General features: G+C 38.7%; 1 protein-coding gene across 1 annotated transcript; it reads right to left on the reverse strand.

Moving 5' to 3' along the window:
- Window positions 1-921: 921 nt before the first annotated feature.
- Window positions 922-2,379, reverse strand: LOC124329447 (uncharacterized protein K02A2.6-like). The gene has a single exon (XM_046788543.1). It carries the CDS (start codon window positions 2,377-2,379, stop codon window positions 922-924), a length of 1,458 nt encoding a protein of 485 aa, XP_046644499.1.
- Between the last annotated feature and the right edge of the window lie 14,784 nt (window positions 2,380-17,163).

Genomic DNA, 17,163 nt, shown 5'->3' on the forward strand with positions numbered 1-17,163 from the left:
GGATTCCTTGTCATTCCTACGGAAGACGGGGATTCCTTGTCATTCCTACGGAGACGGGGAAAAAACTCGTAACTGTGATTTCGGATGAGATAATTCTCATGTCGGATGTAAACAAACATTCAAATAGATGAAAGAGGAAATAGTCAAAATAATACCGGTAGTGGGAGCATTTTCTATGCGAGCATTTTTCCGTCATTGTCCCAATTGAACAAAAAAATGGTTGAGTCGGTTCGTGACGAGCCACCGGATTGGGAAATTTAGAAAAAGAAAAATATAAACCCTTTTCGTATCATTTGTTCGTCGTCATTGAATAATAATGGTGATTTCTTATTTTAACAAAACTACGCCAGCCAATCCCACGTATGCCATTGTCCCGGAATAAACAAAAAACGCCACGAAATAATGCCACCATCAAACAAACCAATTTCCCGATTGTTCCACGCGTGACTTGTCATCCGCCCTTTGTTTTCGGCGGATCGACACGAGACAAAGAGTTTAAAACACACGAAATTTGTATGCCAGTTTGCATAAGCTTCTTTAGTCAGTAGTAGGGGCTGGTACCTTGGCATTACCCTAGGCATTACCAAATCCTATTCATGACAACACCGAGAATTTCCAATTAATAAATATCAACTCTCGAAGACTATCGGCTCTCTCCTGTTCAGACTGTCAAATTGTCAGAAAACGTTCACTAATACAAAAACAAGAATGTAGTAGACTCGGCTGTCCAAGTGTGACTGAGGCTAGGCCTCTTTGTATTCGATCAGTATGCCGCTAGTGGCGCTAGTGGATATACAACATCTTTTCCTTTCACAACACGACAAACGGACAAACGAAGGACAAAGACGACAAAGAGGCACAATTAATGGACCGTCACATAGAACAAACAATACGAATCAGGCAATTTTTTGATAGGAGCTGCTACTCTTGAACGACTTCGGACTGTTCGGCTGGAACTAGACTAGTCGATTCGGCCGCTGGTTCGGCTGCCACGTTTGCATCTGCTACCTGCCCGGCCAGATCAGGAAGTCGAGCTGGACTCAACGAGACGGACCGGCGCTGCGCTGACAATGAGGTCTGACGTTGCTCTGCCAATCTGGAACTACTCCTGGTACTCGATGGCCAGATTTTGGCCGTTCGCGGCTTGCGAACTGCTTGACGAGGGACATGAACCGGATGTGCAGGGTCGGGCAGCATGATGACTGGCGGAGCCGGCGGTAAAGTTGCTGGAACTGGCGGCAGTGGTGGTGGAACCGGCGGCAAAGCTGGTGGCTGAACTACAGCCTGTGGCTGTGATGATACAATAGGCCGTGGCAATGATAGGGCCGGAAATGAAAACACCGACTGTTGCCTGCTGGGAGAAAGTGTGTTGAGACGATTTGGCTGGTGTTGCTCAGCTGATAATTTAGGGGGAACTGCCGACTGATTTTGAGTAATGGTCTTTGCTGGATGAATAGCTGGATCTCCCTTGCAGCAATTAATGGCTCTTCGATTTCTTCTAAAATCTCGGCCAGCGAGAGTTGTGACGACATACGAGTCCGGCTGTTGGCACACCATCTTGACGCTTCCGCGTACCCAGTTTTTTCCTAAACGTACTCTGACTGGCTGACCGACCGTCAGCACGGAGTATCGAGACGGACGGGCTGCTTTTTGATGAAAGGTCGCCGATTCTTGACGACGCTTTAATGCTGCCGATACAGCTCCCGATGAGACATTTTGATGCCGTAAAGACTCAGACAAAAATGGCAAACTTCCTCGTAGATTCCGTGACTGCAACAACACCGATGGGGACGGCAATCCACCTCCAACAGGAGTGGAACGAATTGCTCGGAGCGTGTCCTGGAGCGTGCGACCATCTTCCATAGACTTGATAAACGCCGCTTTCACTGTTTGTACCGATCGCTCCGCCAGACCATTTGACTCTGGATAAAATGGACTTGACGTGACATGAGATACGGCCAGATGACGGGCAAACGCACGGAAATCAGCGCTGCCAAATTGTGGTCCATTATCCGACACAAGCACTTCCGGCACTCCAAAATCTGAGAATAGTTTATCCAATTCTTTGATAGTGGCTGCACTTGTAGTGGATGACATTTCGACGACACTGGGCCATTTACTAAAGTAGTCAACAGCCAATAAATAGTCTTTACCCCGTAGCTGGAAGAAATCCGTCGCCACACGTTGAAAGGGGTATTCTGGAACTTCGACTGGATAATGCTGTTGATGTGGATTTTGGTGGCGCCGCTCTTGACATATACGACATCCAGCTACAAGGTTGCGTATTTCTTCGACATATCCTGGCCAGTAGGCAACTGACTTCGCTCTTTCGAGACATTTTGATTCTCCAAAGTGGCCATCGTGAATCTGCTTTAACATGTCTGACTGCAGAGAGACGGGAACAACTATCTGGTGTCCACGTAGTAGTAGACCTCCAGCTGTCGATAAACTGGCCCTTTCCGACCAAAATGGCTTTGCCGGCACCGGGCAATCTCGCTTGTGATTGGGCCATCCATTTTCCACTAATCCAACGACGAGCTGCAACGTAAGTATGCCGCTAGTGACGCTAGTGGATATACAACAAAGAATGAAAAGAAAGCGAGAAACTTTGTGTGTAATAAGAGAGAGATCCCCTTCCTTCTTCTATCTTTTTGGGGGTTCCCGGTGGTTTTTGACTCAGCTTTTCCCCGAAATATATCGCTGGATGGTCGTCATACAACATGCGCAGTTTTTTTCCTCATCGGGCAGAGTCAGACAGTTTCACAGATTTTATTTGATACAGCAACTTGTCCGAAATTCACACGAGATCGAATCTTATTCCAGAGTGGTTGACGAGTGCGTTACTTTGTTGTGCGGTACCCAATTGCAATTCCGTTTCAACTTTAACTGAACTGTGCAGGAGCATGTGAATCGAAATGAATGAAACGTAATCAAATCATTGATGGGGGGGGGGGAGGACAACCAAATAATCTTGTTATCTTACACTTATACTACTATATATTCTTGTATATTTTCTTATTCTCTTACACCGGCATCTCCTCGTAGTGGTTATAATTTTGTCTCTCTTATTATTGAGTCTTTAAAGACCCCCCCCCCCCCCCCCCCGATAAATCTATGCGGGTTAATTTTTCCTCCCTCGCCATTTTCATCTTCTCTTCTTCTTTTATCGTGTTGATAAAGTAGCCATTTGGAGTGGAGAGAGAGGGGGGAGAATTGTTGCTTTTCACAACGTTCGTAGCTTCTTCTCCCATTCAACGCTGCCGTGTTCTTCCACTCTTGGACCTATTACCTTTTATCTGGCATTAAATGGGGGTAAAAGTCAAACAAAGAGACCTTCAAAAATTCTCCCTTTATCACTTATCAATAATCAAATTACGTGACGGACTATTTGTTTTTTGTTTTTTTTTCTCTGACAGAGTTATTCTATTGAGCGACTGTAGGTAAAGGTTCGTCAACTTAAACTAATAAAAAGTGTTTTTTTAAGGTACATTGAACTGAAATAGGTAAAACTGCAATAAAACAGATTTTTGTTATAACAAAATTGTTAAACTGATAAGGTGTCAGTGTTATTGGAGAACACCACTTTTCTTGTATATGGCCATTAGAATTGACTAAGAGTTGTGGCTTGGGCGCCTGGCCTGAACTTAATTCCTCTAGACATTCCGTATTAGTTAGATCCCTTTGTTGTTTCTGTTTGATTTTGCCAAAAGAGTTTGTTTCAACCATGTCCTAGTCTCCATGGCCGTTGCAAAGTTTCTTTGAAAAATGTGAATTTGAAATTATTGTTCCAAGATGAAAAAATTTCGGGCGCTGAGGCAAAACGACATGTGTGGCGTTCTTTAAACTTGAAATTGATCGATTGTGTTTGGTTATGTTGTCGACTTTGGGTAGCCTGACTTGCTCTGTCAAACCAACTTGTTGAATGTCCTTTAATAATCGTTCCTTTATAACAAATTTTACTATTAGTTTTATGTAATATTGTAATATTGTAAAATTTTACATTTATTTCGGGATCAAACAGAAGTTGAAACTGTTCGAGACCAATTGTATTTTGTTCAACGTTGTGCCAAAGATCTTGAAACTTCGGGTCTGTGATTAATGTCGCCATATCGTAGTAATGGGATAGACAGCTTCGAAATGATGATTGCTGACATTTTTTATGTGTATGTTCAGATCATTTTGTTGCTTGTAATCTTTAAAGCAAAATTCACAATAACTTTTTTTACAAGACATCGAAGTTGAATGTTCTAATTTTTGAATGTCATCTGAAACAATCCTTTTATTTTGAAGATTGTGATTTATTTTTCCTATTTGTTCTGTAAAAAAATTAATTAATTGTTATCGTATAAGTTTATTTATAACAGATATTACCTACCCAAAATTTGGTTTGCTTCCTCAACTTTTTCCTTCAATGCTCCATAAAACATTTCAGCTCTTTTAAAAGCATCTATCATCGTTGCTTGCGAAGCTTACCAACATATCATTTGGTCTTCGATCCTAAAGCCTTTGAAAAAATTGTTAATTTTTAAAATTATATAAAAAGGAATAAATGAAATCCTTACTACAAAGTCATTATGTAACGACGGTACCATTCGAAGAGGATGTATGGTTTATTTCCAAAAATTTCAAGTAGCTTTCCCAGACAGCCTAATGGTGTGTAGAAATTAACTGCTTGCATATGCTTTAGAATATTAATAATTTCATCCGTCTCGCGGTCGTGTTTTTCCCACAATTTTGTTTCTTTCTTTGTCCTACAAATGTAATGAAGAAGGAATAAAAAAATCAATTCCCTTTGGTTATCAAAACTTTTTAAAACGGAACTTAAATTTCGAATAGTATATGAGCATAAACTGATATAGGTATAACTAATACCCTAGTTAGTAAAAGGAATAGCGTATAGTTGATTGACTTATAATACATATAATTAAGTGAATCTATTGTTTTCTGGCACAATGATTTTGTAAACTTTCTTACGATATGTTGTTGCTGGTAGTCTTCGATCTTCTGCCTAACACTTTTGATTTGGCCACGATAGTTGTTTTTGTTTGTTTTTTTGGGAAGAAAGTCGTCATCTTCTATTACTGACGCCATACTTGAAGATAACAGCAGTTCAACATACACATGGACATAACACAAACACGAACACAGACTACAGAAAAATTGATTTCTACCAAATCAGCACTATTTTTGCAGATTTGGTGAATGTAACCCTCCGGGCTACCCAAAAGAAGTTGACTTAGTGGGGAAATTTGCTAGTGCAGCAAGCGCCTTAGCTCAACTTTCTGCGATACATATTACAACTGAGACGCAAGAAAAAGATGTGTACATCCTAAATGTGCTAAAGGATGCTATCATAAATGCCTTCTGGCCGGGTCACATAGTGTTGATTGGTATGACATCCAACGAATTTTTGTGTTGGTCACCAGGATTTTGTAATTTATTTCTTTTTCCTCCTAAAGCTGTGAGTTTAAAATTCTGGGGGATATATATTTTCTTTCATCTTTCGCTGGAACTTTTCATAAGAGAACTTCTTGAACGAGGCATTCAACAGGAGGCTCTATTTTTCTTCTGTTACGGACTGAGTACTGCATATGGAAAAACAAAAAACTACGAGACGAATGTATTGGCAGTGGATTTACGAAACGCTATTTTGGGAAATGTGCCGCGATATCGAATAAGACCAGCAGTTTTCGGCTTTCTCTATGCTGCCAGCGTTGGTGAGTTCTCCAATTCCTTAATTGAATTATTACAAAAGGGATTTTAAACCAACTAGCTTTTGCCCATCTTTTAGTTATTATTTTTTAGAATTATTTCGATGAATTTTCTTTTGCGCTAGTTCGGGACGGACACGAGATTTGAACGTCACCTTTACAGAAATTCATCATAAACACCAATTCAATGGTTTGATGTAATTTTCATTGCCGCATCTCGTGTTCTTTTTTTTTGGCTCACCCAAGATATTATTGGAATTCTCCAAGAGTCCTTCTAATAATGATCTTGTGTCCATCCCTTTTTTTTGGGGGGGGGGGGAGGGGGGGTTGTATCATATACCCCCAGCGATTATCGAAAGATGAGAGACCAACTGTTTGGGATCATACCGAGATTTAAAAAAAGGTCGTAGCAAAGGACTGCCATTTTTCCCCCCTGCCTATTATATTTTAAATCTCGATATTAGGGAAAATCGGCAACTATGGGAGGGAGAACGAAGGGAGAAAATCTTAGAAATGAAAAATTTTCATTTTCAATTCACATGATTTTTCATATGGTATGGTATAGTAAACCATACATGCCGCTATAGAGCTAACGATGCTCTTTTTTTAAGCCCTTACGCACCCACCTAGCTCTATTTTCCGTCCCGTAAAAGGAAACAAAAGTAGTACGATTTACTACTGGCCCTCTCGAGTGTGCGAAAACTTTTACTTCCAATTTTAAAGGGCTCTTCCCGTAAACGAAAAATTCCCAAAAAATATGTTATAAAACTTCAGTCTAAGAACCCCTAGTTCAAAAATCGCTTTCGTCCGACGAAAACTTGATTTTTGGCGATTTTTCAAAAAACCCGTTTTCCCATAAGGTTCTCTCAGCTGTGCGGAAACTTTAGGTAGTTACTGTATGGGGAGAAGCCTGAAAAGATTATAAACTTTTTCTGGCAGTGTGTGTTTTGAGATGACAAGTAAAAAAAAAGGCAGTTTTAACCTACATTCTATTGCTTTCAATCGAGAAACTTTTTCCAAAGACCTTGATTTTCTGCTAAAATCAACAGGAATTAGTTTTGCAATAGCTTCTAAAATCCCCGAAATTTCTGAAATTATCTGCTTAAAAATTCTAACTTTCATGCTTCTCCTTTGATTGCACCAAATATGAAGTAATTTACCAATTGCACCCAAATAAACTAGATGCATTGGCCCAATGGGAAAATCCATTCGTCATATTTATTTGCAGATTTTCTAGAATAGAAAGTCCCGTGTGATGCGTTTGTTGCTCACGACTACGCAAATATTCGTCCGTTCTGAGAATTGCGTCAATTTCTGGCAAAGTAACCCTTCCTCCCCTTCCACTTTCGTTGTGTTCATACTCCCCTTGTGTCTCGCATTTACTGCAACCAAAAATAGATCCACAAGGTTTGACGCATTTAATAAAACTGAGCGCTGCCACGTCACAACAAAAGGCTTCAATTTCAATTTTTATAAGACTTTACTGATAAAGATTCTAATGAAAACCTTGCTCCATTATTTCTGAAATTTCAGTAAAAAATAATGCAAGTGTTCATTAGCATTTTGAGGTTTGGAAGTACCATGATTAAAACCGATATCAAATACATCTGCTCGTTTCAGTTTCTATCGCCAAACAACAGGCCAAAATTGGCTGTTCGTGCTCTTACTAGAGGGCAACCCATCACAACCAACATACATCTTTAGAACAACTTCTCGATATTGAAATTGTACATTCAAACTGTCGAGAGAAGAAGTTATTCCTTTCAAAAAATTAAATCCATAGTAACGACAATTGTTTACTTGAATGGTACTAACCTTACGGTTTCTAATAAATTTTTGGAAGATTTTGTAAGAAACGAAAAATGTTGTTCAAATCTTAAAACGGACAACAATTTGTCGACACTACTCCTTGAAACATTCCTGACTACAGCCCAATGAAGACTAACTTTAAATAGATCTTGACGCTGCTTTTCACTAATATCATCATTTTCTTCGTAACCATCCCAATCACAATTTCTTTCTTGACCGTCGTCGTCCTCTGAATCAACGTCTACATCACTTCCATCGTATTGAAAATCGTCAAAACAAAAATCGAATACATCTTCAAAATCTCTTAAATCAGAAACTATGATTTCGTTCTCAGAGGAAGTACTACCATCAAGTTCAGATGACAAACTTTCGTCCAATACCTCGCGATCGGACTAATGTTCAGCCTCACCATCGTAATTATGATCATAATTATTTTGAACCTCAATATCTGTTATCTGGGCATCTACATTTCCTAATGAATAAAGTCCACAGGAGTTCAATGGCTGAACATTATCCCGTCCGATGTTCTGATCGTTGTTTGTTACTTCGTTACAATATTCATTTAATTTTCTACTGATTGCTAATCTAATTCTTCATGCTTTCTGTCTTGACCCCACAACATTTTTCAACTTTTGCTTATCCGTGGTGGTATCACTAATACTTTATTCGCATTTCACTTTCAGTTACTGAAATACCAGTAAAGAAAACTGTGGACATCGGTAATGATAATATCCCCTTGTTATTTTAATATCATGCACTTGTTTACATATTTGTGATATATATGCTTAGGAAACATCATCTGCCGCAGAAATACTTCGGAAGACGATGATTCCTATGGAACCCAAGACCATGGTAAAATTTAAAAAAATTATTTTTTGATTGTTATATATTGCTTTACGCCGTACTTGCATTTGTAATATTTTTCAGAAACCGTGCAAACACAACCCAATTATAGTGGCTATTACAATTGAGGAATGCCATCATAGTGGGAGCATAATTCGAAACATCCCAATTCTTTTAATCAAAGTTATACACCACCTCCTGCTTCGTATGATTTTCCCAGCCAGCCTATTGGTAATATCTCAAGCAATGGTAATTCATCTCAGTTTGGTTATCACATGTTTCATTTTCCATAATCTAATACTTAATCTATATTTTCTTGCAGTTGCTCATCATTATAGAATGTCGTTAACTTCTGTTCAATGAATGCGTTATCCAATGCCCAGACCATCCCTGTCCAACCCCGTACATGAAACCCCCCGTCAGTGCATCTATCATCCCTCAGGCAGCGCACCAAAGGTATCAACATCAAGGCATGTCGTCAACCTCTGTTCAGGGAATACGTTATCCAACGCCTACACCATCTCCGTCTCCTGTACATAAATTTCCCACCAGTGCATCTATAATCTCTCAGTCAGCACACCAAAGGTATCATCACCAAGATCCAACCAGTAATACCAGGGCAAATGAGTTTGATCATCACACAGCTGGGGTTGTTCCATTAAATGATAACAATTAAACCTGAAAATAATGTGTAATATTTATACTAATGTATAACGTTGTTTATAGGGAAAGTATCTCCTACAAAATAAATGTTCGTGTCAGCTTTAGCAAAAATCAACGACAAACTGTCAGTGATAGAAAAGTCGATAAAACCAATCAGCGATGAAGAGTAAAGTGACATTATTAATAATCTCAGTTTAAAGAAGTGAATTTGCTTGGAAGACGCGACAAGAGAGTGAACAATGGTTTAGGCAAAAAAGAAATTAGTTCTTGGGTCATCACCAAGGCCGGAAATGTTTGGTAAATAAGTCATGTTTTTTCTGTAATAATGCAAGGCATTGTTTTTTTACTATTTAGATGGAATGCGTTAAAACAAATCTTTCCTTGAGGTGGAATACGAATTGTTCGTTAGGGAAACAAAACAGCATATCTGAGTAATGCAAAGTCGCGTTTTCACTCGGCGAAATTGGATACTCAATCGGATGAAGGATCAGATCACATTTAAAAAGTATTTTTTTAAATCTTATCCTACTAACTTATTTTAAAAATTTATTTCACAGGTAGTTTTCAGTCTAATATTCGTCGTCCTGACGTGTATCGTCATGATAACACTATAATGGTTATGAAAAAAGAAATAAAGTGTTTGTTTTTTTCAAGTTATGCGCTTTATTTATTTATATCACTATTGAATGTAGATGGTATCCTTTTCTGGTGACTATTGGATTTCGGTGAACGATAGCTTTAAAATATCTCCGTAAGATATCTCATAGCCATGACATTTCATCACTGCAAAGATTCAAAATCGGAAAATATCTTTTTAGTAGATATATAGATATAGATATCTCTAAGGTGTCGTGTTCTACTAGAGATTCCCCTATGATGAACGAACACAATCAGATTGATTCCATGTGTCGTTTCCTTCAGATAGTTGAACCTACTCCTGAGTCGTCCAAAAGTAAAATTTGCACTATTACAAGAGGCTTGAAATAGAAGACCCACTTTAGGACAAATAGGTGATACGCAATTTTCAATTCCACGATGGTAGGGTTTGTGGATCATGGTAGGTTCGTTCAGGTGGTTGTACATCTAACGTGATACGGCATCTGAAGTCAAAACACAGAGTTAACCCTGATTGCAAACAAAAAGCTCGTGTGGGTAACCCTTTACAACCACCTCACAAGCGTGCTAGGGTAGTAACGGAATTTACTGAGAGTGACAAAACAAAAATTGATGACCTGTACACAAGAACTATATGCCATTCAGCACAATTAAGTTATTGGGCATTGTTTTACTTGTTTAACAATGTTTCAAAAATTATCTGTCCTGTCAATTTTCAAGTTCTTACTATAAGACATTTATCAGTGTCTTGAATCCCAATTACAAACTTCCATCTCGTATTGCCTTTAGTGGAACTTTGGTTCCAAATCTGGCATGGGAAAGGGAGCAAGACACGGTTGACGATTTAGCAAATGCCTTGTACGTTAGTCGTTCTAAAGATACTTGGACATGAAAAACAACAGAAAACTATGAGGCAGTTTCTGCTCACTTCATTGACAAGGATTATAAATTTCAATCCTGTACTTTGGGTTAATACAATCCAGTCATTACCAAAAGTTGCTGTATATTAGTTTCATCCAATCGTTTTATTTATGTAGTTTTTGTTATTAATCATGAATTGGACAGCATGAAGATACCACTGCTGTTGGCCACTTTGAGCTCATCAGAGATTTGCTAAAAAAGCATGAAAGCCTGAGGCAAAAAGGTTGTTTATTTCTTTTTTTACTTGCAATGTTGAAGTAATAAAAATTCACAGCAAAACTCCTCAAGTTTTCTTGGTTTGGCTACTTCCAATACACCTTGAACCTAGTTATCAAAACGGGTTCAAAAATGACTATCTTCAAGAACTGATAAATATGATCAGAGCCATTGCTTCCCATTTCAATAGAAGTGCCAAGGCATGTATTGCTTTGAAAAACCTTCAAAAAAGCAAAAAAATTATGCTGCTCAGACTGATACCCCACCATATCCATATTGGCAATGCTAACTCGGTTTCTCGAAATTGAGCAATTGCTTTACCAAGTTGTGAAAGACCAAAAACTTCGTCAGCTGAATTGGCCTCTCAAATAGAGGAGCTTCCCGTGTCGAACAACAGGTTATTTACATGGCTGAAGAACTCGTTCGTCACAAAACGGAGATGAGGGAAAAGTGTGCTGTGGATTTTCTATTAGCATATGATCTTTCAGATTTGTTGAGAACATCAATGTTAGATCGAAACTTTATCACGTCAATTAGAACGTAACTGAGAACGTCGTCATTCGACGTTCTCATTGCCACCGTTTTTAACATATGGGTTTTTTAATCGTCATACCATTCGAGCTTCAAAAAATTTACTTTACGGTGCTGCAGAAGCCATAAATTTGAATACTGAAGAGCAAGAACCGACCCATGAAGTAAAAGGAGTTTCTTTGAGAGGCGTAAACGATGGACAGTCTTTTCATAGTCGAATACGACTAATGTACCTAGTGCACGTTTCAAGGTAAAATTTAAACAACAAGTAAAACAAATTTTTACAACATTCACTTCTTAGCGATATCCCTATATTTGCCATGTTCAGGTTGAAAAATACCTTTCTGAAACAGCATTGGATCTCGAAAAAGATCCATTGGAATGGTGGAAAGAAAAAGCCGACCCTTATGACTGTCCTTGTAAAAAAGTACTTGTCTATGATTGTTAATTTTGTTCCATGTGAGAGAATTTTTCTAAGATGGGTCAGATTATTACTGATCGTAGGACAAATTTGAGTTCTAACAGGGCTTCAATGATTGGCATGGTAGCCTCAAACCTTCCAAAAGCTCCCTAAAATAAATAGTTTTTCATCCATAACAATGTATTCTGATTTTTCTTTTAATTAGCGTCTACTGGAAATCATCTCTAAAAGCTAAGTGTTTCTAACAATTAGTTTTATGCTTTCGACAAGTTTTCGTGTAGCTTTAAGTGTAGTGTTGCTTCAATTGTTTTCTTACAAGCAATTGTGAGAGAGGTTGGATTTGTGGAAATAACTAGGACTTACATGACATTACATTACATACTTGCATTTTATTCTCGAAAGCAGACATAGACTTTGAAACTTTGTAATGTTTAGACTTCCGTTCACTTTCCCCACCTTCAGTGGTGCCTTTGTCCAACTTTCAAAAAAAAAATTCTATGCCTTCCCCCTCCTCCCAATTGTTTGTGAGGCAATTTGCTCACGGGCGGGACAGCGAAACGAATTTCCCTTACTCCGTCACTAGACTTTAGCCCATGGGCCCTTTTAACCAACGATCTTGTATTACCGTTTGGAACCGAATGTCATTGGGGTTACCGAATCTGAATCCAAACGTTTCAACCGTAATTGTTTGCTTTCGTCAACGTTACGAAAGTAAAATTTTTGCCGTTCACCTTGACGTGTCAGCCATCCACCTCGTAAAACATTCAGGTGACCATGGCCTAGCTTAACTCAAACCCAGGCGTGAAAGTGACTTCCCCGCCCTGTAAAGGGCAGTGTGCAGTGACAGTGGCACTCGCACACAAAAAGGAAATAAGAACTCCTATGGACTCTCCTGTATCACGTTGTCGCTCTGCACGCGGCACTTTACCGCGGCTTACTCGACGGTTCGGCAAACTATGGAAAAAATATAGTGAGATTCATAAACCATGAATTAAATCAACAACATGGTCTCCTTACAAAAAGTGAGGACGGAAAATGCATCACCGTTGTCCACTAGTTAGTTCCCCGGGAGGTGAATGGCCCACAAGTCTTCGGTGTGTTCGTCCTAATGAACGCCATCAAGAGGGCGAGTGGTGGAAAATGTCATTGTTACCTGAGGCATGTTATAATACAAATGTTTGGCACACTTTCTTCCTCCCCTTAAACCAGTAAAAACAAAGAGCAATCCAACAAAAATGGAAAAAAAAGTAAGAAGAAAATCAAATTCATGTAGCAGTCGTCTCTTTCATGCCAAGCACTCACGCCTCTTCCTTCCCAGTTTTGTTGCCCGCTCCCGATTCTCCTAATCTGGCGCTGGTGTGCCACAGGGTTGCTGGGGAATACAATTTTATTTCGTTACCATATGAACGATTTAGGAACGGAGTATAAGATTTATAAACAGCCTTCTTGAAAAATCCTAAATTCTTGTAGATTGCACCTGCAACTGATTCAAATATGTCTGCAAGAACCAGAAGCAATTCTGCAGTAGCATTAAGATTCTCTGGGGTCGCTTTCAATCTAAAAAAAACTGAACATCAGCAATTATTTTATATTTTCTCCTGTCTAATCTTGATCTGAAATTCTGAGTATCAACTATATGACGGGGGGAGTGGGCTGAAATGGCGTAAATGTAATAGGAAAGATGAGTAATGTGACCATATTCAAAGTTCACAATTCACAATGGTTTTTTTAACAAGCGAAGTTTGAAAATTCATCGCTGTCCCATGTAACCCAGTTTTCCCAGTACACCCCACTCTCCCCTACTTCTTGCATCCCTTCTTACTTATCCTGCTGGAAAATAGATGCAATTTCTTTATCTGATTTACTATATTTTCGTTTATTTTGTTTTGCACTTCACGAAGAAACTTTTGAAAGCTGAATTTCACAGCTAAAACACCAAAAGACTCGTTATAAGTAATAACTGGGTGGAATCTTGACAGATGCGATGGGGATTGCGCTTCAAATTTATCAAAAAGGTAAGCAGATAGTTTAAGTTAGTTTGATTAGATAAAGCATGTTATAATAGCTCTAAGGTAGGCGGACTTCATAGGGTTTCCTATAGGGGAAAGTGTCGCTTTAAAAATATTTTTTTTTATTTTATTTCATTTTAAAATTAAGTTTGTAAAATATAAATTTTTTTAGATAATTAATTATAGATTGGTTCTGGATAGGACACTGAGGTTTCGGAAAGGAAACTAGGTGATGTGGAGGGATGAATCAATGCGTGGGGTAAATATGCGTGTTAAACACGTGTGCTTGACTATCATGATGTTGATTTTAAGATATTTTATCGGTTATCAATCATTAATTTATATTTTTCAAAAATTTATTTTCCTCAAATGCAATGCAAGCAAATGGTCAAACAAATTAATTCGCGGCTTTCATCGCCGATTTATTATAAATTTAGAATGTTGTGTGTGTATTAACAGTTTGTTTGGTTCTGACTAACGATTGCGTTCTAATAGCATTTAATTTTCTAAAAATTTCTTCGTTAGAAAATTGGTCTTTTCTTAGATTCCCAATTTTTTGTTCTAGTTTTTAGCTCAATTCTTCATAGGAAGAAAAGGAAAGCCATTATTTAAATGCTAATTAAATCAGCACATTTAAGTTTCTTCAATTTATCATTATCATCAACAACTGCTACGCATGCACTCTTATACACACAATTGGTCTTTACATAGATAATGCCAGGTATTCAACGCTCTGTGTACATGAAATACAATCAAAAAGTGAAATTTCATAATTAAAGGATATCAGTATAAGTTAAAACGCAATTTCTTATCTCCATTTCAAAATTAGTATCTTTTCGTAAATTTCCGATCACGTGGCGTTTCACTTTCGTGACATTGACTAAGTATCGGTACTGCCCGTACAAATTTTTAATCTAAAGATCCACAAGAAGGGAAATATTTCATAAAATAGAACTCTGTTAACTCTGTAATAAAATCTTCTCCGTTTAGCGCAGTTCAACTAATACATCAAACAAGTTGAGCTAGATTTTAAATTAGTGTGGAATGTATAATTACATAGATATTAGAAATTTATTTTATTAGCAGTGGCGTAGAGTTTAAACGAAAATTACGAAAAACTTCAGAATAAGCACGTTTACTATTTCTTGCTTCTTTTTTTATTGAATTCCACTGTTGCTTCGTCACGCTGCGTTACCAAATAGATAAGCAAAACAATAAAGCCCTATTGAATGTCTGTTCATTAACGAAAGTTGCAATCCTATGAGAACTTCATCCAATGGAATTCAAACCTTTTTTGTTACAACCAAATATATAAATTTGTTTATTAGGAAGGGGATTTGGAATCAAATTTTATTTATTACCGTCCACGAAGTCAAACTTTCTCACATTTTCAAGAGAAAAGATAATATTCTATTGAATTAATTATTATTATCAAGTCCACATAATCTTATTTTATTTTTTAAATAATAAATATTAATCTTTATTATTTTTACCAAAGTTTTTGATGGTATATGTTCATTTAGCCGGAACTCCTTGAAGAAATTTGAAAAATCAATATTTTTCCTCCACCCAAAAAGAATTGTTACATGTATTGGCCGTTCGATAGCATTTTGTATATTTAGAAATTTTCAGATATCAATGTAATTAAAGTTCAACGGGTTAAGGGCCCAGGTAAGCGCTACCTACCTGACCAAAGAAGATGAACTTCACTCTTAAAGAAGTGTCTTACATCAAAAAGTACGATGGAATAATTTTTCACACTGAAAATTCCACAGCAGGTATGACATACAATCACGTATTGGACTAATAACTGACTTTTATAATATACATCACCAGATTGTGATGGTCATCAAGATTTGTCTGAACTCCCGGAGGAGTATCGACTGTTCGTCTCTTCGTCTTGCGACAGAAGTTGCTGATGCTCACATCTCTTTTGGGGAAATTTTGAAGTAGGCACCAAGTACAGAGGACAATCAGGAATCAGAAATTAATGCGAAACCATTGACATCAACCAAAGAGAGTTACGGGACCCGATATCTCACTCAACACCCTCAGAGACGGTAGAACCAAGACAGTAGCCAAGACGCCTATTCTCTCAGTAACAGGCAATTTCCTCCGGCTACAAAGAAGGTAACCAGAGGATAGGTGGAAGAAACTGCAACCTCCAGAACAGTGGCAGGGTAGAATCCGGAAACCAGAGCGGACGACACAGGCCAGACAACACCCAGGAGATGCACTTCAACTATTGTTGATTGCACAACCACTTCATCAGCGAGTGCAACAACAAACGACAACACGTTCGAGTCGACCAAGAACGGTTGAGTATATCAAAATGATGAAGTAGGACAACAGCCAGAAGGTCGTTAATTTATCCAACAACGACACGTCAATCAGAGACCAAGATTTCAGCCTTATGTCCACCACTTCCCATTTTGAAACCAGAAGCACCGGAGACTTGTTCGCTGACTAACCAAATACATGTTCAACCAGAGGGACCAACTGAAAGACTTTTTCACGATCCCGAAGGCTCCAAGTCAGATAAAGGGATAGGATCTTCCAGCTCCCCTTCTGCCATCATTCAAAAAGTGCGCTATGTTCCAGGGTTGGGCACCAACCTTTTCTCCATCGCAGCAGCCACCGACCCTGGGTGGAAGATGACTTTCGTTAGCACACAGGTCCACTTAACTCTAAATGTCTCAACCATGGTCAGAAAACCGGTAGGAAGGACGCTTTACTACTAGCCATTAACCCTCGGAACAAAAAAGAAGTCAAGATGAGCATGGCTTTCCCTTCATCGATCTCACCCGGTCTTTCTACATGGCACAGAAGGCTGGCATATGGCAACTACAAAACTATCATCAAGATGGCCTCAGTCAACACGGTCAAGGAACTGAACTTCGCAAATACCACTATCCCAACGGAACCCTTCCCGGGTGCGCATACGGAAAGCACCAAAGATAGCCCTTGCCAGTTGGAAAGACTAGAGCAACATCATCGACGACCAGACAGGATGGAACGAAGGAGACCCGCAGCTGCCTCAACGATCACTAACCACCACAAGAGAATTCGCTGCTCCAGTAACCAACGAAAGAGTGAAACTGATCAGGAAAAGCCTACTCCCAACATATTTCTGGGCAAAAACGTCATCATTTATGGTCTACACGCTCATCCGCGTCCTCAGTAAAGCCTCACCAACCACACCATACGAAGGTTGGCACAACGAGCGGCCGGACGTGTTCAATCTACGCTTCTTTGGCTCCGTTGAAAATTTCCACATCCCAAAAGCTGAAAGGAGAAAACTAGCGAAGAAAAGAGCATCCGATGCATTTTTGTTGGCTACAGTGAAACGTAAAAAGCATTCCGATTCTGAGAACCTGAAACTCGCAAGATCAAAATCAGCAGAGACGCCACGTTCGACGAGCAC

The sequence above is a fragment of the Daphnia pulicaria genome, chromosome 1 (genome assembly GCF_021234035.1).
Source record: "Daphnia pulicaria isolate SC F1-1A chromosome 1, SC_F0-13Bv2, whole genome shotgun sequence".
Taxonomy (NCBI): Eukaryota; Metazoa; Arthropoda; class Branchiopoda; order Diplostraca; family Daphniidae; genus Daphnia; species Daphnia pulicaria.